The following is a 25,238-nucleotide window of genomic DNA, read 5'->3' on the forward strand; positions in this document are numbered from 1 at the left end:
CAGAGAATCATACATTATTGTTAAGTTTAAGCGAACTAATTGCGTGACCCATCAGTCTATCTAAGTCATTAAATTTGATCAGCCTCACGTAAATGATGAAACTCACTTGATTTAACGATCTAGATAGACTTGATCCGTGTAATTATGAATCCGTCTCACGTTGGTTTGAAAATAAAAATATGCAAGTCACTTCCAGCGGAATTATTTTCTCTCATGACCTTTAATTCGGATTAATCTCAGACTCGCCAAAGATCACCAATTAAATCTCTTAACATGGAAGTTAAGAGGTCTAGTAAAATAAGTAGGAATGAGAAGCACCTTCTTTTCTCTCTGCTTCCATTGGACCATAGACAAGATCAGAAGGCTCGCCAAATCTTAACTTGTTAGAGGCAAGGTTTGAAAAATACACATGGAATTCCAATGAATACAATAAATAATCGATAAAATTTGGACCACATACCAAGCTGCCAATGGAGGCAATGGCCCCTGCTAGCCCCCTGAGATCCAGCCTCTGAACTCAACGAACAAATCTCTTGTTTGAGATATTGTGCAACGTATTTCTAACGACCTGTACATCCACTTTTGAGACCAGAACAAAAGCGAATGCGAATGCTTGCAGAGAGGATTTGCCTCATGAAAGATCACAAGCATGACACGAGGACAACGATTTCGCCAGCTAAGAGCAGCACTATCTGCAAAAATCCGATTACTACTGCCAATTTCCTCAAGGATTTTTAACTTGCTAGATCCTAGAAGACTGACCTGTACAGTAGATCTATAATTATCTTTAGAACCCTAAATGTGAAAATCCCACGACTCTTATCGCCTCTGCTAGTTTGTGTAAGTCATATACTGTACACCCCTCCAGCAGCACGTGCATCAGACTACAAAACTGGAACTTCAAATGACCAATAATTACAAGCAAATCAACATCCTGCACACTATTACTAATCAATTTTCCAGCTGACTTCATGACCTGGCCACCTTCTGCTTCTCATCAGGGAAATTAACTTAATCCCCTCATATGTCATCACCCGGTGTGCTGTTGGACCAGCTAATCTCTATTTCAAGCGTGCGGGAAGATCCATCTTTGTTGCTCTCGTGATTAAGACTGAATAATCCACTGTATACTCCTTCTGTCACAACTTTGTCTATTTGGAAAGTCACTCTCCCGAGAGTTGCCTGAAAAGGGACACATCACATGTGAGATCGGAGAACATGATAGCGGTCGGGATGTGTTACTTGCTCACCCAAGTTCACTATGTAGGACTATAAAGCATGGGAATAAGTTTTTAAGACCGAAGCATGTATCGAACAGAGTCACAATTATTTACAGAATTGCCTGGTAAAGGTGCTTGGTCGATAATGCAAACTGCATATATTTATTGCAATAAGAAGTGTCTATGTTAATATGCTTCAACGTAATGGGGTAAGACCACACAGACCTTCCCAAAAGTGTTATTGCTTTTGCATATAATATGCAGTTTCTGTCCTTTTGGAGGCACATCAAAAGCCCAAGTGAAACTTTCTTTCCATTCTGGACAAATGCTGTGGTTAACCACCTGAAGGAGGAAGATAAAAAGAAACACAGAAAGAACACTTCCATGTGAATTGCAAAATCAAACATATAAGTGCCTCGATGCAAATGTATCTGCATATTTCATAATCTAAATAGCCCTAGTTTTCAACTTATAGCATGCCAATTTTAATCGTTCAAGCACTAAACTGAAGTAATGGGATCAAACCTCCTCAGCTCCTACCAGGAACAAAAGAATACATCAAGGCCATGCCGGTGAGGTTAACTGATATTGTGGGTAATTGAGTTTATCATGAAAGAAAGGTTACCTTTGTTTGTCGTGCAGGAGCATTGCCTATTGTCAATCGACAGAAGGCATTTGTGCTCCCTATGGCCTGTTTTAAGTTGTTCCCTCGCTTAATGGTCACTGTCAAACATCCCGGTAAGCAGTGGAGAAGGCTGTCTGCCCTATCATGGAAACTAGGTGGGCAAGTTTTCATCAGCACCTGAAGTATCGGAATGGCCTCTGATGCAATCATGGCCTGTGACTTTACTATGTCCAAAGCCATGGAGGACCAAGATTGTTTCAACAAACATAAAGTGTCCAAAACAGATTCCTGCGCCGTCTCACTACCAGTTTTGAGGGCATTTACCAAGTGTGGTATACATAAGGTGGCAGCTTCAGATACATGGAACTTAGGGAAGTTCATAAAAATCACATTTAGAGTTCTCAAGACCTCCTCATTGATGGTCGCTGTTGACCACAATTCCTTCTCCAGTGCAGCTGTAAAAGACGCAGGGGCACAATGTGATATATCATGAAGGAAAAAGGGAAAGTTCTGAAAATCTATCAAAACTGATAAACAAAATGTTGAGACAAAGAAGGTAGTGAATAAGCACTGGAACATTCATGAGCTGTTGAAGATAAAAAATGATAAATAATACAAACGACTCTATGCATGATACATGGTGTTACATTGCATTCACATCATACGCAGTATTGACATATTCTGCCAGCAGTCTACAAGTAAAGGTTTGATATATCGGATCGTAATTGTGCAGTCAATAAGAGGTTGGATTCTCACCAATAGCCGACACACTGTTATTAAAATTGAAGAATGAAGAATACCAAAGAGGAAACCTGGACAGATGGCATACATGGTATCAATGCTGTAGGCATGCAAAGTTCTGGCCAATGATGACGTAAACCTGGGAACGGCCTAAGTACACCATAAGTGCCAAAACTTGTACATGGCGCTCACTTTAGTGCCAAAACTTTCAAAACGATCACTTAAATGCCAAAATTCTTAAAAAGCGATCACTTGAGTGCCAAAACTTTCAAAATGATCACTTAAATGCCAAATTTTTTTAAAAAATGCTCACTTCAATGCCAACTCCGGCGAGCCACATCAGCTCAAATCGGAGTGGGCACTAAAGTGAGTGTTTTTGAAAAAATTTAGCACTTAAGTGATCGTTTTGAAAGTTTTGGTAATAAGTGAGCACCGTACACAAGTTTTGGCATGTGTAGTGTACTTTAGCCACCTAAGAACATACATGAGAAGAGAAAAAGTATCTACCCAAGATATGATCTAAGAAGTAATCAGTTACTCTGGTAATGTACCTGTCAATGATCTAATCAGTTCATTGGAGACATATTCTTGGAGGGTGTGATTAGAAAATAGAAATTTGATGAGCAATGCTGCCTGCCGAGCAATTTCTAAATGGGTAGACATCAGCAGTTCCTGAATTACTAATATGCCACCAGCTTCTGCAACGGCCCGCCTGTTAGTTCTGCTATGCATGACAAAATTCTGCAGCGCACAAATTGCGACTATTGCCATATCTTCTGTAGGCTGATCTTCGAGCAAGCTTATCAAAGCACGACATGCAGAAACAGAATCACTGGCTCTAGCATGTCCTTCATGCTGGGAGATGTCCCCAAGTGCTAGAGCTGCAAGAAGTCTGCCAGATTCTGATCTAGTAAGTGGATCCAACAGATAGTGTGACAGAGGTGCTATGGCATACTTGGAGACTTTCATCTCTCGGACCCTAATATTGTTAAATAATGCTTCAAGCAATCTACCAGATGCTTCCTCGCACTGATGAGATCTTAGAAGGTCTAGCAAAGCATCAATTGCTCCAGCTTCAGTCATCTGTTCAACACTAGAAGCATCATTCCTTTCATGTACTGTCAAGGCATTAAGAGCAACTGTAATGGTGCTGTCGAGTGCCGAATGCAGCATTTTAACTAGGACAACAAGAGGTACTTTGAAATAATACTTTGCATTAGAGCGCAGAACATTAGAAAGAACTAAAGCAGCTGACTCCCACAATGCATGAGGTGGCTGCAGGTCATCTTGCATGATAACCTTCGCCAGCTCGAATATCCCGCCAGCCTCTGCCACGGCCTTCGGCCAGCTAGTAGATATTTTCTCCAGTGCTTTTATTGCTGTCTGCTGCAAATTGAGGATACCAATTCCAGCAAGCTGCACAAGCGGCACAACCGCATTTTTTGTAGTGATGTCTTGCTGAAAATGTTCCTGGGCTAGAAGGTGAGAGAGAAGTTCTGTGCCTAGCTGCTGGATGGCTTGAGATGGGGACTCCAAAAACGAAATCAAGGGCTCTATCGCTTGGGAAGGAGTGAGTTTCAAAGTAGCAAGGCTCTGTGGCTTCTCCAGAATATTTACAAGTGCTTGCAAGGCACTGTGCTGTCCCCATAAGCTGAAGTCCGGAGAATGCAAAAGTGTGAAAAGAGGCTCTACTATTCTTGCTGCAGTGGAACTCCTGGCAATGGCACTGCTGTTGGTCAAAATCCGGAAGAGTTCCGCAATTGAGGAGCACAATGAAATGGGTGCAACAGGGAGTTGCTCAAGACATTTGTCGATAATGCCAGCTTTATCCATAGCCAATTTGCAAGGAGTCCGGTCTTTCCCTAGTTTTATGAGAGCACAGATGCTGGCCTCAATGAGCCGATAATTTGTCCCGGATACCAGGCCAACAATGAGATCTATGATATCAAGCGCTGAAACATGCTTTACCAGTCTTTCATTGTCCAGCAATTTCTCAAAAGCACATATCCCAGACTCTACTGCTGTGCTTAAACCGGATTGCATAAGCATTATGAGGGGCTGAATGCATTGCAAGGCAATTGGGTCAGCCCTAACCTTTGCATCACTAAATAGAATAAAACAGAGCTCTGCAGCATCTCTCTTCAATTCCAAGCATGAAGCAGAGGATAAAACTCTATGTAGATTCTCAAGGGGGTTGCCTTCCACTTCAGTGAACACCACTGCTTTTACAGGATTTCCTGAAGTAAACTTCATCAAGGCAGCAAGAGCCATCTCTTGCTCACTCTCCGAAGCAGAATTTAGCATGTCAACTAATGGTTGAATAGCCTGCCCGGCCAAATCAGAGTCTCTGATGTTCTCAGCATCAAAAAGTTCATGAAGAGCCCTGGCAGCACTAAACCTCGAAGTCCTCGACCCCAGTCGCAGAACAGCTATGAGCTGATTCAGTGAACTTACTGATGCCTCATACCGGATAATATCAGCATGCATATACAATATCCTCAATAAATCAGCTATGGTAGCTTCTGTTGAGTCCTGAGGGCTCAAGGACAGGTACTTTGTAAGAGCATCTAAAGCTCCAGCTTCAGCCATGATTAGCTTGTTCGTATCATTTCCTTCCGCAATATAAGTCAAGAGCTGAACAGCAATGGGAGGGGCACCGGGTCTATCAGGCATCGGTCTCAAGAGGTCCACCAACAAAGGTATAGATTTACGGGCAGTGGCGCCACTTTTTACATCCTTAAGTTTAAAAAGCTGCTCCAGAGCAAGTTGATCAGGGTTTCGGGACAAGAAAAATTCCACTGACAAAGCAATGAGGTTTGGCATATCTGACTCCACATAACCAACCAAGTTTATCAATCCGGCAACAGCACCTGAATTTGCAATGGCAAGGTTTATTCCCAGATTTCCATGGCAAACAAGACTAGCCAATGCTTGTGCAGCAAAGAATCTATTGACCACTTCATCAGACTGTAGAAGCTGAGCTAGTGAAGGGATAACATGGAGAGTTACTGGAGACAGTATAACATTTGCATCTTGAAATAGAATAGCTAACAGCAAGGCAGTAATCCATATGCCCTCTGCATCCTCATATTCAGCCTGTAAATAAAACAGAAATTTGATCACGGACCTCATATTTCATCTCTCTGTCCAAATATCCCCTTCCCATTTGCAACGAAAAGAATGACCCATTGTGTTGCAAATTGTTATCAGATTGGGCATCATTCTAAACCAGCCCTTAGTCCAATACGAAAATAGTGGCTACTTGAATTTGATTTTGTGATATGATAGCATATTTTCTTTTCAACATAGACTTATTAAATAATTTCATCTCTCTGAAACATTCTCATTTCCATCAAACCTATCGTTAGCTTCATCCAATAGTTGGATTTTCATTCTTTTCACTTCCTTTCCGCATATTTTTGCGTTTCAAGCAGTGCTTCCTTGGTGCATATTGGCTTCTTTATTTATGATTAAGAAGAAAATTGAGAAAATCAATGAGTGTTTGAGGTGGTTTTTGCTTTTAACTTTTTAGATTTTTCATTTCTATTTAGTATGGAACACCTTAAATCATTAAAAATTTACACACTGTTATTCAAAGTCAGAAGTCACGTGGAAATGTTTGTTAATGTTTCAAAGTTCAACTGATTTTTTCATTTTGGTGAAAAACACAACATTTAACTACAATTCATCGACACACGAGCTTGTTGGGGACAAAGTGGAATGACTTTCTTAAGTCTAGGGCTCAACTTGAGAAACACGTGTTTTGGCAATTGTCTCATGAAATAAAATATTTTCTCCAACAATGAAAGCATCATATGTACACTGTATCTAGTAAATTTGACTTCTGAACTGAGGGTCACAAGTGCATGCACCGAATAAAAATTGCATACTAGGGAATAGTAGGTGCTGAACTAAGTGTGGTTAGTCACAGATATATTAAAAAGTTGCTAATCTTCAGAATTAACCAGAAAATTAAGGGCACACTCTCTTGGCAAGAATGCCTTGCTTGATTCAATTTGGCTTACATTATGTCTATCCCTGTAATTGTTCGTTTTAAAAGAAAGTATGCATTATGGCAAGTATCAGAAGAGCTAAAAGACTTGTAAGAGACAGGACTAAAGCCCCTAAATGACTCCTCATTGCTAGATGCATATCAATCTAATTTACCAGGCAACTGAATTATTCGCAATGATCACTGAGTGGAAGATTGCAGTGGTGGAAAAAGAATAAGGAAATTGACTCAACCCAAGAAAATGAGAAAGCAATTGACAACAGATTAAAGACCAAATAACGCTACCTGCGAACTGGAAGTTTGACTGGCCAGCTTGTCAGAAAGAGCCTCGAGCCCCTCAGCTTCCATAAGTGCAAGTCTATTATTTTCATGTGAGGCCGAAATTATTGACAGCAACCACAAGGCAACAGTTCCTCCCAACACTGTGGTGGGATCAGAAACATCAGAATCGTCCCCCTCCTGGAAAATGGTTCTTTCCATAAAACCTCTGGGAGTTCTAACTCCAATCTCTAAGAAGGAACAGCTGGAATCATGCTTTGTCATATCCACTAATGCATATATTAGGGGTTTGAGGTATGCAGAAGACTCAAGCTCATCAAGAGACTGCCGTTTGTGTTCTTTTGTAGCACAAATTAACAGCGCGGCCCCCCCAACCCTCACTTCTAAGCTAGTTGAATTGATGATTCTATTAGCTAATGAATGAAAAGATTGTGATCTTGCAATCAAAAGGTCACCAAGTACAGCTGGTTGATCCCCACAAAGCCTAGACAGTATCTCTACGGCTTTATCTTGGACTAGAGGGGGGCCCTCAGCCAGGCAGCGGACAACAGATTCTAAGCTTGATGGAACCTCAGCAAGGGCAGACCATGGGGGATAACTCAAGTTTGTGTCCTGTTTTGTCCTAGCCAAGAGTGCAACTACTTCCAGTGCATCCATTACATCTGTTCCATCCATGTCCATTGCGTTCAAAGAATCAACAAGGGCAAGAACGGTGAAGCGACAGTGAGCATTTCCTGTGAGCACGTCACCCACCGGAAAATGCTTGAGTAATTGATTAAGTGCACGCGATGCGCTAATCTTGCCTTCCGGTGAACCTTCACCAAGTACTCTTGTCAAAGCAGAAACAACATCTTCAGCAAGAGCATCTGCAGCAATCTGGGGTTCACATAGAAGATTGGCAAGTGCAGCTACTGCAGTCTCAGCTGCTTCAATTGATGAACTTTTGGCCAAACTAATTAATGGATTTACATCCCCTTCAGTAATGCAAGACATTTTGTTAGCTTTTTTACTCTTGGTGGGACGAGATAGAGCACTCAAAGCTCGTGCAGACTGAGTTGCAATCACTTGAGTATTACTGGCCAAAAGTTTCATGCAGGGATGAATAATCTCATCAGTTGCTAGACTTTCACAAATGTCCTGTCTCATACTGAATAAATCTGCTAGAACAGAAGCAGAGCATTCTTGAGTTTCTTCATTTGATGAATCCAGAACCTGGACAAGAGTTTTTAACGCTTTATTTGCAGCAGACCCACTGCACACCAAATCACTCCGGGATGCCAAAGTCAGTACATGACCCAAAACCCTAATTATGTGAGATTTGGAATTGGGACTATCACCCAGGAGTAATGCTAATAGCTGATTGATTGTGGGTGAATCTGCGGTCTGCATGATCTTTATGAGTGCCTTTGCTGATGCTTCTTGCCCATTTGGTCCACCACTCTTTAAAAGCCACAACAGTGATGAGATAGCTCCCGCACTTTCAACACAAGCACGGATATCATCACTATGGCAAGATAAGCTCCATAGAATGAGTGCAGCAATCTCCCGGGTTTTCTGTGATCCCGTTTCTAACAATTGCACCAATGGAGGGATGCCTCCAGCAGCAGTGATGGCCCACTTGCTGTCATCTACTTGGTTTGTCAAAAGTGCCAACAATTCAACAGCATATTCTTGGTGCTGTTCGGTTGATAAACCCAGCAATGATATTAGCAACTGTATTCCTTCCCTTTTTCCAATGGACTCCCAAAGGCCCAATCCTTCATAGCACAATCTAGTCAAGGAGAGTATCAAATACTCTTGTACATCTGGGGCAGCCATTGTCGTAAGTCCAATAAGCACCTTCTTCGCTTCGGCATGGTCAACCCATCTGGACAGATGAGGATTGCCATATAGGCTCGCCATGGACTCTAGGATGCGCTCTTGAACCAATTTATCATCCCGAGGCTTCAGTAGCGTGACTAGAATGTGTTCTATGTGTGTCACATTGAATGGTGCTCCCTCCACACTAGATTCATGCTCAAACACCATCAAAGCATAAGCGAGTGCTCCGATTATGTCACCAACAGGTGCAGCTAAACGAGAAGACTGCGAGAGCTCTCCAAGATAATGCACTAGCTCTGACATCCCACCACAAATGTTTGCTAAAGCTCGGGTGGCATGGCCCTGCAAAACTTGGCCAAATCCTCCTTGCATACATTCTTTAGAAGGAGCGACTACGGCACCAATGAGAACTGGGATACCATCTGCATCCACGACAGCTTTCTTAGCTGTGGTTGACTTAGAAGAAAGAGCCTCCAAGGCATCAGCGGCACTAGCACGAACAGAAGCATCATTTTGCCGACCCACCAGTCGTAATAAAACTTTGACAGCTCCAGAATTTATCACTTTGGGGATGCTCTCGCTGAAAGCCAACATAAGACGGGCCAAAAGAGCAGCCGCATTTGACTGAGCAGCAGCATTATCAGAAGACAGGAGACCAATAATAATATCCACACCCCCAGCCTCAAATGTATCTTTCCAGTACCCATCCTTGTCACCACAGAGGTTCCTCAGCGCCCCAATAACAAAACCCTCAACCACTTTGTCTTGTTTGTTCTCTGGATCAAGTTGATCCCACAAGGTCGGTACTACACCTTCCGTAACAAATATCTTCATACCCACATGATCGCCTGAGAGCCCACCACCTGAGACTTCATATATTGCTTCAGCTGCTGCCTTTCTTGCTTCAGCCAATTCGGATTTCAAAAGTGAAAGCAATGGAGGGATGCAACCACCAAGAAGGACTCTCAAACGTAATTCTTCATCTTTGCCCAAAATGCTGAGTGTCATAGCAACATTTACTTTTGCCAAAGAGGTTCCACTCCTAAGAATTGATATGAACAATGGCATTGCCTGGGAATGAGAACCAATAAGCATCCTTGCATCCTTTCTTGCTTTGGCAATACTGAGTAGACGAGTCGTAATGAGCTCCTTTTCATGTGCTGAAGACATGTTGGCATGCAGTTGCTCAATGAACTGAGCAACTGTGGCCATTGTGCTTTCTGTATCGTCCAGTCCAGCTGCTCCATTTGACTCCCTATGACATAACACATAACTGTAGGTTATTGTATGACAGCATGCTACAAGAGAAGTACCTCCAAACATAAGCTCTCTACAGCCCTCAACCCCGACCCCCCAAAAAAAAAAAAAAAAACCAAGGAAATAAAAAAGAAATTTGAATTCTGCTGGGTTCTTTTTAATAAGACTGGCATAAGAAAATAATTACTTATAAGCATGGATCCATCAAGAGTTGCTTCTCCTTCGCCTAATACTGCAATTAAAACCACATTGGAAAGATTTGGAGAAGAGATACTCACTGCAGCTGAGAAGTCGATGAGACAGTAGACTCTCTTGGCTCAGGAGAAGCAGAATTTGACATCAGCACCGATTCTCTGCTTCAGCTTTTGCCCTTTAACTCCTGCAGATCAAAGAAAACTATTCCACCCGGTTGACTTGATCCCCTTCTCCATTCCACGTGGAGAGGCAAAGTGCCGAATAAGACCTCGAAACTGCTGGAAACAAGTTCCAATCAAGTTATCAAAAGAATTGATAGTTTGAGTCGACGAAAGAATGGTGATTCAGCAACCATGTCCACACGCCCATATGTAGCATCTGGAGTTTGAGAGATTGCAATCAATAGCTCTCTCTCTCTCTCTCTCTCTCTCTCTCTCTCTCTCTCTCTCTCAAAGGAATCAATAACAGACGTGCATTCCGTAAGGCAGTAATGACCATACTAGGTCCACTGCTTTTATAATTTAGTCTACCACGTGACAGTGAACAAAATCATTCACTTTTCCTCACAACAATCCATGGGGATATCGCACATGAGTTCTCCTGTCTAAAAAACCGAGCGATTATCAGACTATTGAAATTACCAATGTTTCTAACAACTTGATCATTAATTCCCACTTCCGTATCTTGACTTAAATTCCCCCCGCGGGGGGCGGGCCAGTGTCAGGGAACCCATCCGTGATGACTTCCCGATCTTTCTCCGGTATCTCACACAAAATCAGTAGTGATGACGCTAGAAGCACAATTATAACTAAACTATAGAAAAGCAAGCGGAATTTTGAAATCCAAAACGTGTAACAGGAACAATTTTAGTTAATTAACATGCTGAAGCCTCGGGTAGCAGTCGAATCACTCTAGCAGTGAGCTCGTCGGACCAAGAAAGTATACCTCTCAGGACGAAATCAAACGGATGTGCGAGAACTGCCGCCAGCCACTTCAAATCCTCGCCACCGAATGCAGTAACCGAAATCCGCTCAAACGCTGATAGATGGCGCAGGAGACAACTCGCTCAACAGACACCTCCCTCATCCTCCAAAACCAAGCCCTGGAGACCAAACGACTGATTAACAAGCACGAAACCAACCATCAACACCGTGACCCCGAATCCGATCTTCCAGCCACGCAATGCACAATTCTCACGGACGAGCAGCCGTACTGAAAATGGGGAACATGGCCGACGCCGCGATTTGGCGAAACTTCGATCAAACAGAAACGGCGAAACGAATTGCAAGACGAGCAGATCGGATCAGAGGCAGTTTGTCCCCGTCGAGTCGATTGGATTGACGCTTCCGATGCGAGAATGCATGCGACCGAGAAATGCAAGAGCACGCAGTCACTCCTCCCCGCAGTGTACCTAACAGAAAGAGAGTAAGTGAATCTACGCGAGCAATCCAATCCAGCTCAGAGCTCCGCCAATGGTGGCTGAAATCGAGTACCTAGAGAGAGAGAGAGAGAGAGAGAAGGTGTCAGTCAATTCGTTTCTTTTTCAACGTGCGCAGTGCTTTGCTCTTCTTCTTCTTCTTCTTACCTCTGTCATCTTCTTTTCATTTTCCTTTTAATTTTTAGTTTTTCTTTTATTTAAGTATCTTTTCCTTCCTTTTTCATTTTAATTATTTTGTTTATGATAAAGCAACCGTCAAAAAAAATATAAAAAAAATCAGATTTTGACATTCGTGCATCTCATAATTTTGGAGTGAGAAGAAGTAGTTAAGGAGCACACGCACCGTAATTTAATCATTCTCTCTCGTAATCGAATCCACCTTCTTTTTGAAAATACTCAGCACCTCCGAAATCGGACCAGCGCGAGATTCGCCGTTCTGGTATTTGAATTTTGCATGCCAAGGACGTGTCGACACTCGATCCTGTTTCCAATGACTTCTTCCCTTTCGACCTTTTTTTCGATTATCGTCGTGGCATTCGGATTTAGACTTTTCTCGATATGGAACATTTACACCGTCTATCCCAATACATAAATGTCTGACGTTTTCATGATCTTTTCCGAGATGGAAATTTTCTTATTTGCATAACATGAAGGAAAAGTTACAAATATAAGCAATGAGCAATCTCTTGCGCTATCTAATCGAGCTTGATTTATATCTTCTTTTTTTCCCCTCTCGCATTTTGTCTTTTAATTCGATGTGGTACTCTTCGAAAAGCTCCAAAAAAAAAAACCGTAAACATTGAAATGCGGGCTCTCTATTTATTTCGCTAATAATAATGATTAGAAAAACAAAATATTTATAAAAAAAAGATCGCTTTCATCATTTAGGAAAATTGAATAGAAGAAAAATATTCTTATCTTATCGATTTCGCTAATGAAATATTTATAAAGGGATCATTTAAAAAAAATAATATTAATTTTACTAAACAAACGGAGCAGCAGGATTAACTAAATTCCAGTTTAAAATTTAAACTATATAATTAATATTTTTATAATTTCGTAAGGAAAGTTGGTAGATATAAGATCTTTGGTTTTTTTTTTTTACCTTTCCTTTTCCTTTCTCCGGTAAAAGTCAATTTCTGGGTTTGCATAACGGAAAAGCGCTTGACTGCGCCAGAACTTGGGGGGGCGTCGATTGGTTCTTCTGCTGAAGTTTGTTTCGGTCGGTCAAAATTATTCAAAGCCTCTCCTGTCCCTTTTTGGGGATTCGTGCATTTATTTTTGCTTTTCCTCCCTTTTTTTTTTTCCTTTACTACTTTGGGAAAACAAAACAAAAATTGTATCGGTACAATCTATGGAGCACCAACGCTCTCCCAAAGCCTACGGATCGTGTCGTGTCCGATACTCTTCGATGCTTCGACACTCTCCAACATACGACAAAAACGCAGTCGGTGCTCCAAATAAGTCAACGGCATACGAGTCTAGTATCTCGATTATATGCATTTTCAATAAATTAAGTATCAAAATGTGAATTTGTCAAATATATATACGTAAGTCATATATCTAGCCACCCCAAAATTAATATACCCAGCCATTAAAAAAAAACTAATCGTGAATTCTTAAAAGAAAAAAAAAAGAAGAAATTCACGTGAGATATTTTTATATATACATAATAATTTGTCATGTATAAAGAAAAATATACATTAATATACGACATGTCTCGACGTGTCGAGATTCTTTATTTTTTATTTTTAAATAACATGCTGATGTGTCATGTCGAGTCGCGTGTCAATATTGGTGCTACTTTGGATATAATATCACTTCTAAACTTTTAATTCATTCACCGAAGGATTGTTCGGCTTTGGGGACGAGACGAGCATGTGCCAAAAACGGACCAAAAAGAATTGCTTCTCCTCTCCCTCGCGATGATTCGAACTTCCCACCCGCCCCTTCCTTTTTTTTTTTTTTTTTTTTTTTTGGGGTCTCCGACAGGAGGCGATCTGTGAATCAAGAAGTGGGTCATTTGGATCTGGTGGCTCTTGATTAGCATCTTGCACATGTGGGGCTCGGCATCATTAGCCATAAATATAATCATCTCGTGTTAGAATCAGACCATATTATTAAATAATAATAATAAATAAAAAACCAAAAGAAAAAAATGCTCCGTAAATTACTTGCTTTTTCGTGTTCAATCACCTCTGCCGACACTACCTCCTAACTTCTTTTCTTTCCCCTTTTCTCCTGTTTGCCAAAATTCATGAAAATTCGATAAGAAAAATCGCAAATTATACGAGAAATTTATTCAAAAACCCTTAAATCTTATGCGACGATCAATTATCCAAATAATAAGTTTAGAACTTCATTTGGCAAAGATTTAAAATGTTTCACACTAAATTAACACAATTCAAATATTTAGAATTAAATTGGCCGTCGTACAATGGGATCATGACTTCTTGGACAATTATCACGATAAGGAAGATATTAGACGGCAAAAGTTCCCGTTTCGCCGGATTATTTATCGAGACTTAATCTTTTCAATTGGGCCCAGCAACCTTTGAATTTATGGGTGCCGGAAGGAGGGGACCAAAAAAAATAATAATAATTTTGGGTTTGTGAGGCTTGTGGATTTAGATGACGGGGACAGGCGGCGGAGACTTCAAATCGTGTTTTAAGTAGAAATGGTCGATTTGTTTCTGTCCCCGGTTGTGATTTGATGACAGCAGATTGATGATGCCAACACGTGATGCTGTTGGACAGGACAGTTGAACTCCCTCCCTAAGGATAGACGTGGACAGGTTTTTTTTGGCCTCTTATGTTAGTTTTTATGTGGAATCTAAGACCACCACCACACGTTGGAAAACTCAAATGGATCTAACAGCTTGTCCATTCTGATCCGTAGAAACTGTTATTTTAGGAATCTCAAAAGGTCAAAATAATAATAATAATAATAAATTCATATTTTAACGCGGTTCATTTTAAAAATATATTTATACGATCATATACAAAAAAAGAAAGAAAGGGTGTCGGCTTTGAAAGGCGAGTCGGCTTTCGGGGTCGGGCCAGTCCCGTCCACCGGATTCCGTCGACATCGTTTGTACGTGCGGTTACGATTACTACCGCGAGGTCAAGACAGGAGGAAGGAGAGGATGATGGCGAAGCTTGGAAAGCTTGAAACGGGGACGCAAGTCTCGTTTGGATGAGAAGAAAAAGACAAGACAAGCCATCCTTTTCACGTATTTTCTTGTCTCCGCGAGTGAAAGTCGGGACAATATGAGGTTTTGGCGGTCACAATTAATGGCACGTCCCTTACATATCGTACGAGTTTGAAGACATTTCCATCTGGATTCGACATCGATATATTTAGGGTTAATACCATGAAAAACCCTAAACTGGTACACCTGTGACAAATTTACCCCAAATTATTTTTTTGACCACGAAAAACCCCAAACTGGTACATATGTGACAAATTTACCCCAAATTATTTTTTTTACCACCAAAAACCCTAAACTGGTATATTTGTGACAAATTTACCCTAAACTAATTATTTTGATCACGAAATACCCTAAACTGGTACACAGGTGACAAATTCACCCCCCGTTAAATCGTCACTTTGTTTTGGCTTTTAGTCCGCTCTTGTATGGGAGGACACAACCCTTGGTGCTCCACCCATCCGTGCGCTATGGATGGTGTCATTGTACAAGAAGAGACTACTGAAGGAAGGAGGTTCACGATTTGACATAAATAGGTAAGCCTTAGGGGCGGCCAGTGGCGAAGATCCCGACCATGGAGACCATGGGGATAAGTCGGTAACAATGATATGGAAAGCAAGTCTTCGATCTTACAAAGAAAGGCGATGGCTCGAAGACCTCGTCTCTAATGCTTTTGCCTTCCACGAGACCGCACCTGTCGGATCTCAAGATCGTCTATCTCAAATTGATAAACTCGTAACAAATAGAGGGTTAAAACCCCATATTGGTATACCCGTCAACTATCACATGTCACTAAATCAACAATTTGATAGTTAAATTTAATGAAAATTAACGGAGGGTAAATTTGTCACATGTGTACCGGTTTAGGGTAAATTTGTCACACGTGTACCGGTTTGGGGTTTTTTGTGGTCAAAAAAATAATTTGGGGTAAATTTGTCACAAGTGTACCGGTTTGGGGTTTTCCATGGTATTAACCCATATATTTATTCTGGGGAAATTGATTGGCCCTTCGCGCCGCGACGAGAAAAAGAATAGATTCGATGCTTTCCGGGTTTTATTTTTTTTTATAAAAAAAAGAGCATGGAGATATAGTAGGGATATACATTTCCATCCCTAACCTGTTATTTATTAGGGTTGCACGTCGGTCCCAATCCGACTCGGCAGTTGCAAAAATAAGAATAGGTCCAGTTCTTGATTCCAAATTTCTCAAATGGAAAATAAGCAATCCGATTCTCGAGTCCCGAGGAGGGATCGAACCAAATAGGCGGAACCGGCTTGGAGTATTTTTTTTTTTTTAACATGCAATAAGGACAAAAAGTACAGATTATTTGTGGAGTAATTTCTTCTTTTACCGGTAACTTTCACATGATTAGTAATTTCATCATACATTAAAGAAGTTTTCAATATATTTATGAATTTTTAGAGAAAGAAAATAGAACATTTCTAAAAAAAAAGATTAATAAGAGCACCGGTTGGTCATGTCCCATTCTAGGGTGGATAGGGTCGGTACCCAATTTCACAAGCTAGGAACCGACCACCCTCTTCGGTCCTGCTTCCTGTTCCCACATCAGAACCGATCACCCCTTATTATTTACAGAATTGCTGCCACTATATTTAGTTAGTCGAGTGTTGATCTCGGATTGGACACATCGACCCATCGATGAAACAATAATTTTTCCCCTTCCTTGGAGTAGTAACTCATTGGGCACCAATAATGTGGCTAATAATCAATTGGATGCCCACACTATTTGATGCACGGATGCGTGGGTCCGGGGAACTAGATCTCGTTATATATTATATACATATGTTCATGATGTGGACAGTCTTCGAAGCTGGGCCCAAGACGGCCCACGTAGTAAAACCACCACCACCTATACCCGGAGGACAACGACAAGCCACCGGAATTTTAGCGTACGTGGTCTCGACGTCTGAATTGTCACCCTCAACGGTGGTTGGGCTTTTGATCCTTTGTGTCTAGCTTTGGGGTTTTCACTCTATTTTAACTGCACGCTACGGTTGTAATTCGATGTGAATAGACATTTGCATGGTAGACATTATTGAAACTACAGGAGAGGAAATTGGGCTTCGACACATGGAACCGGCCCATCAAAGCCCGTCACAAAACCGGTGAGAACAAATTTGGAAAAAGTACCGTAATGTCCTAAACCTATTGCATTAATACCAATTCAGTCCTACACCACTTTTTACTTGGATTAATTTAGTCATCAAATTTTTACATTTGTACTGATTCAGTCCATCCATCCAACTTTGGTTGGAAATTGCTGACGTGAATATTTTTTACGATGTTTTCTTTTTTAGAAATGAAGGGTTTTATTAATTTTTATATTTTTTCCTTTCTTGTTTTTCCCTCTCATTTTGGCCCGCAGCCCTCCCTCGGATAAAAATAAATAAAAAGGAAAGGAAAGAAAAACAAAAATACATAAATAATTCAAAAAATGTTTAAATATTATTAAAAATGTCCACGTCAACACCGGCCGTGCCACGTAGGATGGCCGATGTCCACATCAACGATTTTCAGTCAAAATTAGCCGGATGAACCGAACTAATATAAATTCAGAAGGTTTAGAACTAAATTAGTCAAATTAAAAGGTTTAGGACTAAATTGGTACAAATATAATAGGTTTAGCACTTTTTTGGTGCTTTTCGCGAATAAATTGTCTACATGGTGGTAAGAGAACAACGGCCTTGGCCGCGACCCATGCACTTGGCCCCGAACCACGACCTGGGCCGACGATGTAAAGTGGGCCGCAAGAAATCAAACAATCTATCTAAGCTTAGATAGTGCTAAGGTGCTTCCCCATTCTTGGCCTTGAACCTTCTTGTTCTTCTTCTTTCAATGCCAAACAGTACATTACCATCTTCAGAAATCAAACTGAGATAATATATACACACAAGTGACTATTGTATAAGGCATGATTTATTCACAATTTGGACCAAATGAAAAGCAACTAAGTCAATGATTTCTCGGGAGCTGAAACTTCGGAGAAACAGATGGGGCACGTCTTCTGAGCTCGGAGCCAGTGGGTGATACATTCTGAATGGTAAGGATGCTCACAGGAATCAAGAACCACTAGCTTTTCACCTTCTTCATATTCTATTTGACAGATGACGCATCTGTCGATCGCTCCGTTCTTCTGTTCGGCTAGCGATTGGGATCGGAAAGTGTATGGCCTGAAGCATTTGCCGATTTGCTCTAGCGACAGCCCTCTCTTCTCTTCCTCGATGATCTCTCCGAGCTCGATCAGCTCCTCGTACGACGGCTCGTCGGGATCGATGTCATCGGACTCCGGCACGTCGATGTCGTCGGACTCCGGCACGTCTATGTCGTCGGACTCCAGCATGTCGAAGTGGCCCGGTCTGCTGTCTTCTCCCTCCGGGAACCCGAGTTCTCCTTCGAACGCGTTGCGCAGGGAGTTGAAGTAACGGCTGCTGTCTTCTCCCTCCGGGAACCCGAGTTCTACTTCGAACGCGTTCCACAGGAAGTAGAAGTAACGGTCTTCTTCGTTGCTGTAGTCGCTCGACTCCTCGTCGCTGGCCTCCTCCTCCTCCTCTTCTGTCTCGCTCTCGATGGTGGAGAGCGCGGCTGCTGCCGAGCGGCGGTCTCTCTCTTCTTGTACTTCTTGTACTTCTCGTTCTTCCTTTTCTTGTAGCAGGGACAATGGGAAGGCGAGATCGGGGCCAAGGTCGTCATCGTTCCTAGCGGCGGGAGGAGGCGGGGTGGCCGGCCTGCTCCTCGAGTCACTCTTGGCCTCTCCGTCGTCCATGGCGAGTTCGAAAGGCGATGAGTATTGGATTAGGAGAGCTATCTCTCTTTGACCCTTCTTAACAACTTAGACGAAAGATCAAAGATTGGATAGAAAACGGATATATGGGGATGGATTGGAAGGAGATGAAGCTTTAGGTTTCTTGAGAAAGAAGGCAATCTCAATGCAAAGGCGAAGAAACCAAATGTCCAGAGAGCGACGACATTCCATATTCTTTTTTGACATAAACGTGCAGACAACCAACGTGTGTAGGCCTCCAATTCAAGCTAGGCAAGGAAACACATCGGAGGTTTTGCTAGAGATTGCTTTAAGGAGACGACAAGTTTCATGCAACAGCAATGGAAAAAACTTTCCGTGGCACAAGATGACATGTACCTGTAAATTGTACCAAACATTGATTCTAGAGGCATAAGATCAATCCATTTAGGAGAAGAATCTTAATAAGGGGGGCATCATAATTAACTTCAGCATCTCGTGAAGTAAGTACCAAGCAAAATCTAGTTTAAGTTAAACTTATATTCTATGAAGTTTTGCGGACGTGTTTATGCGCAAATGCTGCAAGGAATCCATCTCCGCCATGTTTTTAGATCCGCCATCTCACCTCCGCCACCTCTGGCCCTCCAGCCGACCCCATGCTCAAAATCAGTGTTTTTTTTTCTTTTTGCGCAAATTTTGTTGTCCTAATTACCCTAAAATCACGAAACGAGCCACTGCAATTGCAATGCTGCTGCAAAGCCTTCCTCATATGACCATATCTGCTCATGCTTATTTGAGCGAGAGAGTCTACGGATTCTCGGATGGTAAGATAAACTCATAATTTTCGTGTGTCTGGTTATACCATGCACAGAGTTTCCATTGCAGACATCATATTCTATGCTCGAACACAAGCAAGCCTTCCACACTTCTCCATCGCCTTAGATTAACTCCGTCACTGCTGGAAAGCTCATCCCAGAGGCTCCTGCCAACACACTGGAAGACCCCCAATTTGTACAGAAGATGAAAGAAAAGCAGATAAAATGGATTGAATTAGGCCTCTCTAGACATTTTAGCCTCTAAATACCTTTGTAAGATTAGTTTACCGGAATTAAGTTACAGATTATTGTCCAGACTAGCTTCAAATCCGTTTCGTCGTAGGCAAGATAACAAATGGAAGCCATACTAGATCGTCAGGAATAGATACGTCTCAAAGCACCAGCTAGAATGAAGGGACTATAACAATGACAAATGGTACCAGAGTGTTAATTAATCTTAGAAAGCTTCAGAAGCATAATGTGGGAAACAAAATCTGAGCCATGTGACATGAAAAGCACCCTTGAATATAAGTCGAAAGCTGACTAAAGAGAAACAAGCTCGAAAGTTCTCCGCCGATTCGAAGGCTGCAGTTTATTGCTACTATGATCCTGAAAGACTAGGCACCATACCTATGTACAGAAGAATCGCAATCGAGCCCATCTTCACCATATTGACAATACATAAGTTCCCTATGTAACAGAGGAAGTCCCATGTCGATCCGCAGATAGAGCTGTATGCAAGTTTAACAGAAAAAAAATGCTCCCAAAATTCAAATCCAAAGTACCTTTTAATAAAGACAGAGACAGTATTTCATATAACTTTAGAAGCACAGGCTTCTACTAAACAGAAAAACCGAACAACATGAACTTAATTTTATTTTACTTAGAACTAAGAACGAAGGATGGAATGACTCAGAGCAGAACAATGTTTACCTGCAAGATTTATTATGATATGAAATCGAGAGGAGAGTCCAAGAGACCACCGACAACTTTGGGGAACCCAGAAATGAATGAACCCACCATATTTGCCATCAAATAACTAGCTTTTCAAGCACGCATTCGTTTTGTCATTCCAAAAGTAGTGCAAGTAACGATAACAATATGATGTTAGAGATGGCTTTTAGGCCGATTCTTTTGATGGGTATCCCACAAAATGTCAGATAGTGATCGGTAAAGTGGTCCTAAATGGAAGTTAAAAGAACCGTATTAGTGTACGAAAAAGACACTAGCAAAAGGGTGATTGAAGGGCAGAATAAAAAACAAACAAAGTCCGAGATGGACCACAAAATTCAATTCCTGATCAAGAACTCTATCATAGAATGAAGTTAATGGAAAAGACATTATATTATGTTTAAGGGCCTCGTTAACAAGTGCACCTGAATCTAAACTAATTATCTGATGAAGTTCATGAAAAAGATATTATGTCATATTATATTATAGTACTCATTCTGATGAAGTTTACAAGATTACTCAGTTCACACCCATCTCAATTATCATATTCAAGAAACATTAGAGGCTCATCGAAATACCTAAACAAATTAGGACGACTTTACGAAGATCAATTCTGTAAGGCAGGAATCTGTTATTTACAGAACGTGTACAAGAACGAGATCACTAAATTAATCGGTGTATTACTTTGAAAAAGTTCTTGGATAGATCCGAATAACAATGGAGAGCCATCCGTGCACGTGCTTACCTCTTATAGCGTGGATTAGATTTCACTTTTCATGGACAGATTACCAACTGCGGAAAATCTCCGTATTTTGATTATTTTGTTTTTTCATTTCGCTCTATCTTTTAGTAAAATCTCCGCATTTTTTATTTTTTTTTTCCCATTTCGCTGTCTAATTTAGCTACGCTAAACTATTGACTCCAGCTTAGTCTTCTCTTTAGTATATAGAAGAGGGAAAAAAGGAAACCAAAGAGTGCCTTCTTATCAGTCCCAGACAATGATATAGTAGATATTTTCTTCGAGAGATTCTCAGGACCCTTGAACTCCTCTATAATTCCTTTTGCATGCTCTATGCAACTGTTAGATCTGCTCTCATCATGTAAAGTATTCAACTCTCTCCGCACTGTCTGTGAAATGATCAGAAGCCAAAATCATGAATTTGGCAACACCTTAGCTTCCCGTGGATGTTAACATTTCTCAGCTAAGGAGCGAACATCTCCGAATAGCTTATCCACCAAAAGCAATAAAAAACACAGAATCCAGTTACCTCATCTCTACTGCCTGAACTGTCACATCTTTGAAGAGCCTCCTCTGCTAAAGAGCGAGCACGACAATACAACGTGTATGCTTCCACCCTTTTTCCAGCCAAACCATATGACAAGGCTAAGTAAAAGCACCTGAAGTCCACAAAGCGTTTTAAATTAGAGAACATCCATCGACACCGAATTGAAAAATAAGGTCTACTTATCTAAAACCCACGCTGTTATGCCAACAGTGAGACCTTCTGCCTACTTATCTAAAACCTAAGCTGTTAAACGAAACCGCGACTTTAATACATAATGTCCTCTAGTTCTTCCTCAAGCATAGACTGGGATTCAAACAAAGGCAAAGTGTTGACATTACTTATGAATATGGGTAATGACATGTCTATAAAGATTCGAACATATGGCCTCGTGCCACGTTAAATGACCATTCTTAAGCTATTAGAAACAAGCCACCGATGAATATCAAGCATTTCTTTTTAACATACCTTGGAAGCCAAAACACAATAACAAATAAAAGCTAGAAATAAGAGTGTCAAAAATTTGAAATTCTTACTTGCATTCTGCTAACTTGTAAAAATAAGATGTAATATGAAGCCGTGTTTTTAATATTTAGTACCCCGAAAGTAGCTATTTGTCTCTATCAAAGTAGAGCTAGGAAACGAATAAGAGAGAAGTATAGATCAATAAAAGTAGACAATATGAGAGCCTCATGTACGATTGGTTTTTGAAAGTCATTCACGAAAAGAAATATCACACAATTGGAGCTAGAATGGGTAATGGGGGAAGGAAGAAGATGAGCAAAGAGCAAAAACTGAAGATACTTTCGCAGAGAAAGGTGACCCTCATAAATGAAGTTTCATAAACTATTTAGCATCAAGGAACACCAAGATGAACTTATTGATGAGAAACTGTATGAATTTGACAAAGAACTTCTCAAGAACATTTAATAAGGCATATGCTGATGCAGATAAGAGCAAAGGGACCAAGGAAAACCTTTCCGCTCGCAAAACAAGAGTCTTAAGTTCACACTCCTCGGCTAGTGACACTTCTTCCGATTTTTGGTCTCTTCCAGAAGTTAGTAGGTCGCAAAGATCAGCAGTATTCTGCAGTATGAAGCATCCAAAAATTCACCCTACCAGCCAGGGAAATGCAAACATGACTCCAGAATTTTTGCACAATGCAATTGCATGTCAATATGCAAAATTCGGAACCAAAAGACTAGAAGAGTCAACCTGAAGTAGGAGATCATACAAGCGAACGAGCTCTTCAGGCTTGGAGTATTTTTTTTTTTTTTTTAACATGCAATAAGTACAAAAGGTACGGATTATTTGTGGAGTAATTTCTTCTTTTACCGGTAACTTTCACATGATTAGTAATTTCATCCTACGTTAAAGTAATTTTCAATATATTTATGAATTTTTAGAGAAAGAAAATAGAACATTTCTAAAAAAAAAAAGATTAATAAGAGCACCGGTTGGTCATGTCCCATTCTAAGGTGGGTAGGGTCGGTACCCAATTCCACGAGCTGGGAACCGATCACCCTCTTTGGTCCCGCTTTTGGTTCCCACATCGAAACCGATGACCCCTTATTATTTACAGAATTGCTGGCACTATAGTTAGTTAGTCGGGTGTCGATCTCGGATTGGACACCTCGACCCATAGATGAAATAATAAATTTTCCCCTTCCTTGGAGTAGTAACTCATTGGGCACCAATAATGTGGCTAATAATCAATTGGATGCCCACACTATTTGATGCACGGATGAGTAGGTCCGGGGAACTAGATCTCGTTTTTATATATATATATATATATATATATATATATATATATATATATATATATATATATATATACCTCCATAACCTATATCAGAGGCATCATTTTCTACGATTTTGAAAGTAGAAGGATCTGCAAGATGTAAACAAGGTATTTCTTTAACCAAGGTTTTAATCTTGCGAACCGTGTTAGAATGTAAATCTGTCCAAGGGACTGGATTTTTCTTTAGTCTTAAATGCAATGGTTTGCAAATAATATTGATATTTGGGATAAAGTCAATAACATAATTTAAAGATCCAAGAAATCTTTGCAATTGAGTCTTGTCTTTAATTTCGTCCGGAAATTTTTCAGCAAATTGGATAGATCGTTCAATTGGTATAGTCGTACCATGTTCAATGTAATGTCCAAGAAATCTGATTTTTGTCTCAAATAGCAAAATTTTTGTCGGAGATAAGGCTAATCCACTTTGTTTGGTAATCTTCAAAAATTGGTTGACATGTTTAAAATGGGAATCAATGTCGGAAGAGAAAATTAAAATATCATCAATGTAGACAATGATGTAGTTGGAGTAAGGATTAAAAATGTCATTCATAATTCTCTGGAATTCGGAGGGTGCATTTTTTAGTCCAAAAGGCATAACATTCCATTCGAATTGGTCAAAAGGAACAGTGAAGGCTGTCTTGTAACGGTCTTTTTCAGAAATTTGAATTTGCCAAAATCCAGATTTCATGTCAAATTTAGAAAATATCTTGGAACGGCACAATCTGTTCAAAAAGTCTTTTTTGTTGGGGATTGGATATCGAATCCATTTTAAAGCAGAATTTAAAGGTTTATAATTCACAACAAGTCTGGGGACTCCACGTTCTAATTATGCATTTTTATTGACATAGAAAGCGGAACAACTCCATGGAGATTTGCCTTTTCGAATTAGACCCTTTTGCAAAAGATCTTCAATTTCTTTTTTGCATAAAGTCAAAAGTTCAGAATTCATTTGTGTGGGTCTTGCCTTAGTCGGAATGTCTTTCTCAGAAAAATCAGGTTCATAAGGTAAATCAACAATATGTCGCTTCCTATTCCGTAAAGCATTTGGAAGAGTGGAACAGACTTCTTTTTTCAATTTATTTTCTAAAAGAAGAATTTTTTGTTTTATATCGGGATGAACTATCCTTTGTTCAATCCTTTTATAATCCAGTTCTTCTTTTAAAAATAAAAGGTGAGATTCCTTATCTCTAATGAGACAATTAATCTCCTTGATAGACTGTTCCTGCAAAATATTTAAATTCCTCGTTCGAGGTTTAGAAATAAAATGAAAAATAATTTTATTCCCAAGAATGTCTGTCTCAATTCCTTCCCGAGTTACCATGAACGGTTGAATTAGATTGATAAAAGGGGTTCCTAGAATAATATTTTGTTTTAGGTCTTTTGCAAGTAAAAATGATGTCTTTAAAGAAATATTGCCTTTAATAATCAAAACTTCTGGGAGTTTATAACGAATGTTCAAATATCCACCTGAAGCGGTTTTCAAAGCTTCGGTGGTTTTGTCAAAATATTTAGTTGGAATCAAACCTTCACGAATACAGTTTAAGTCCGCACTTGTGTCAAAAAGAGCCGTAGTGTTTAATTCAAAATCATGGATTTTAATAGTAACATTAATTATCCATTTTTTTGAAGTTACCTCGGAAAGTAGGTGAAGAAAGGATGAGGCTTCCACTTCTTCAGTTTCATTCTCTTTCTTCTTTAAAATTTGTCTTTTGAATTCCAAAAATTCTTGATGTTGCTCAATTTGGTTTATTTTGAGAAAACGAATTTCCTTTTTTAATTTATTAATCTCAAAATGCAAATCATCAGAATTTGTTGGTCTAGAAAATTGTT

The 25,238-nt window shown here is 40.3% G+C and overlaps 2 protein-coding genes and 1 long non-coding RNA gene across 5 annotated transcripts; all 3 read right to left on the bottom strand.

Moving 5' to 3' along the window:
* Positions 1-393: 393 nt before the first annotated feature.
* Positions 394-11,710, bottom strand: LOC115756029 (protein CELLULOSE SYNTHASE INTERACTIVE 3). 3 transcript variants are annotated; one of them, XM_030696052.2, is made up of 7 exons: positions 11,096-11,710; positions 10,234-10,425; positions 6,884-9,953; positions 3,138-5,682; positions 1,846-2,300; positions 1,446-1,562; positions 394-1,182 (listed from the first exon to the last, which is right to left on the bottom strand). In XM_030696052.2, the coding sequence occupies exons 2-7, from the start codon at positions 10,293-10,295 to the stop codon at positions 1,021-1,023; spliced, it is 6,411 nt and encodes a 2,136-aa protein (XP_030551912.1). In that variant the 5' UTR covers positions 10,296-10,425; positions 11,096-11,710; the 3' UTR covers positions 394-1,020. The 3 variants fall into 3 exon arrangements, with proteins under 3 accessions (XP_030551912.1, XP_030552688.1, XP_048129573.1); XM_030696828.2 differs by having other exon boundaries at positions 10,234-10,428; XM_048273616.1 differs by lacking the exons at positions 10,234-10,425; positions 11,096-11,710 and having other exon boundaries at positions 6,884-9,120; positions 9,170-9,261.
* A 6,056-nt stretch (positions 11,711-17,766) lies between these two features.
* LOC115736267 (E3 ubiquitin ligase BIG BROTHER-related-like) lies at positions 17,767-18,941 on the bottom strand. The gene has a single exon (XM_030667872.2). The coding sequence runs from the start codon at positions 18,580-18,582 to the stop codon at positions 17,767-17,769; it is 816 nt and encodes a 271-aa protein (XP_030523732.1). The 5' UTR covers positions 18,583-18,941.
* Positions 18,942-21,283: 2,342 nt separating this feature from the next.
* LOC115726586 lies at positions 21,284-22,872 on the bottom strand. Its single transcript, XR_007197493.1, has 4 exons — positions 22,823-22,872; positions 22,584-22,693; positions 21,593-21,722; positions 21,284-21,452 (listed from the first exon to the last, which is right to left on the bottom strand). It is a non-coding gene; the product is annotated as an uncharacterized LOC115726586 (long non-coding RNA).
* Positions 22,873-25,238: the final 2,366 nt, after the last annotated feature.

The sequence above is a fragment of the Rhodamnia argentea genome, chromosome 2 (genome assembly GCF_020921035.1).
Source record: "Rhodamnia argentea isolate NSW1041297 chromosome 2, ASM2092103v1, whole genome shotgun sequence".
NCBI classification, from domain to species: Eukaryota; Viridiplantae; Streptophyta; class Magnoliopsida; order Myrtales; family Myrtaceae; genus Rhodamnia; species Rhodamnia argentea.

Coding starts and splice junctions, on each gene's coding strand:
- LOC115756029 (XM_030696052.2), bottom strand. CDS start 10,295: ATGTCAAATTCTGCTTCTCCTGAGCCAAGAGAGTCTACTGTCTCATCG. Junction 5,683..6,883: donor GTCAAACTTCCAGTTCGCAG/GTAGCGTTATTT, acceptor TTTTATTTACAG/GCTGAATATGAGGATGCAGA. Junction 2,301..3,137: donor ACTGATTAGATCATTGACAG/GTACATTACCAG, acceptor CGTCTTTTACAG/CTGCACTGGAGAAGGAATTG.
- LOC115736267 (XM_030667872.2), bottom strand. CDS start 18,582: ATGGACGACGGAGAGGCCAAGAGTGACTCGAGGAGCAGGCCGGCCACC.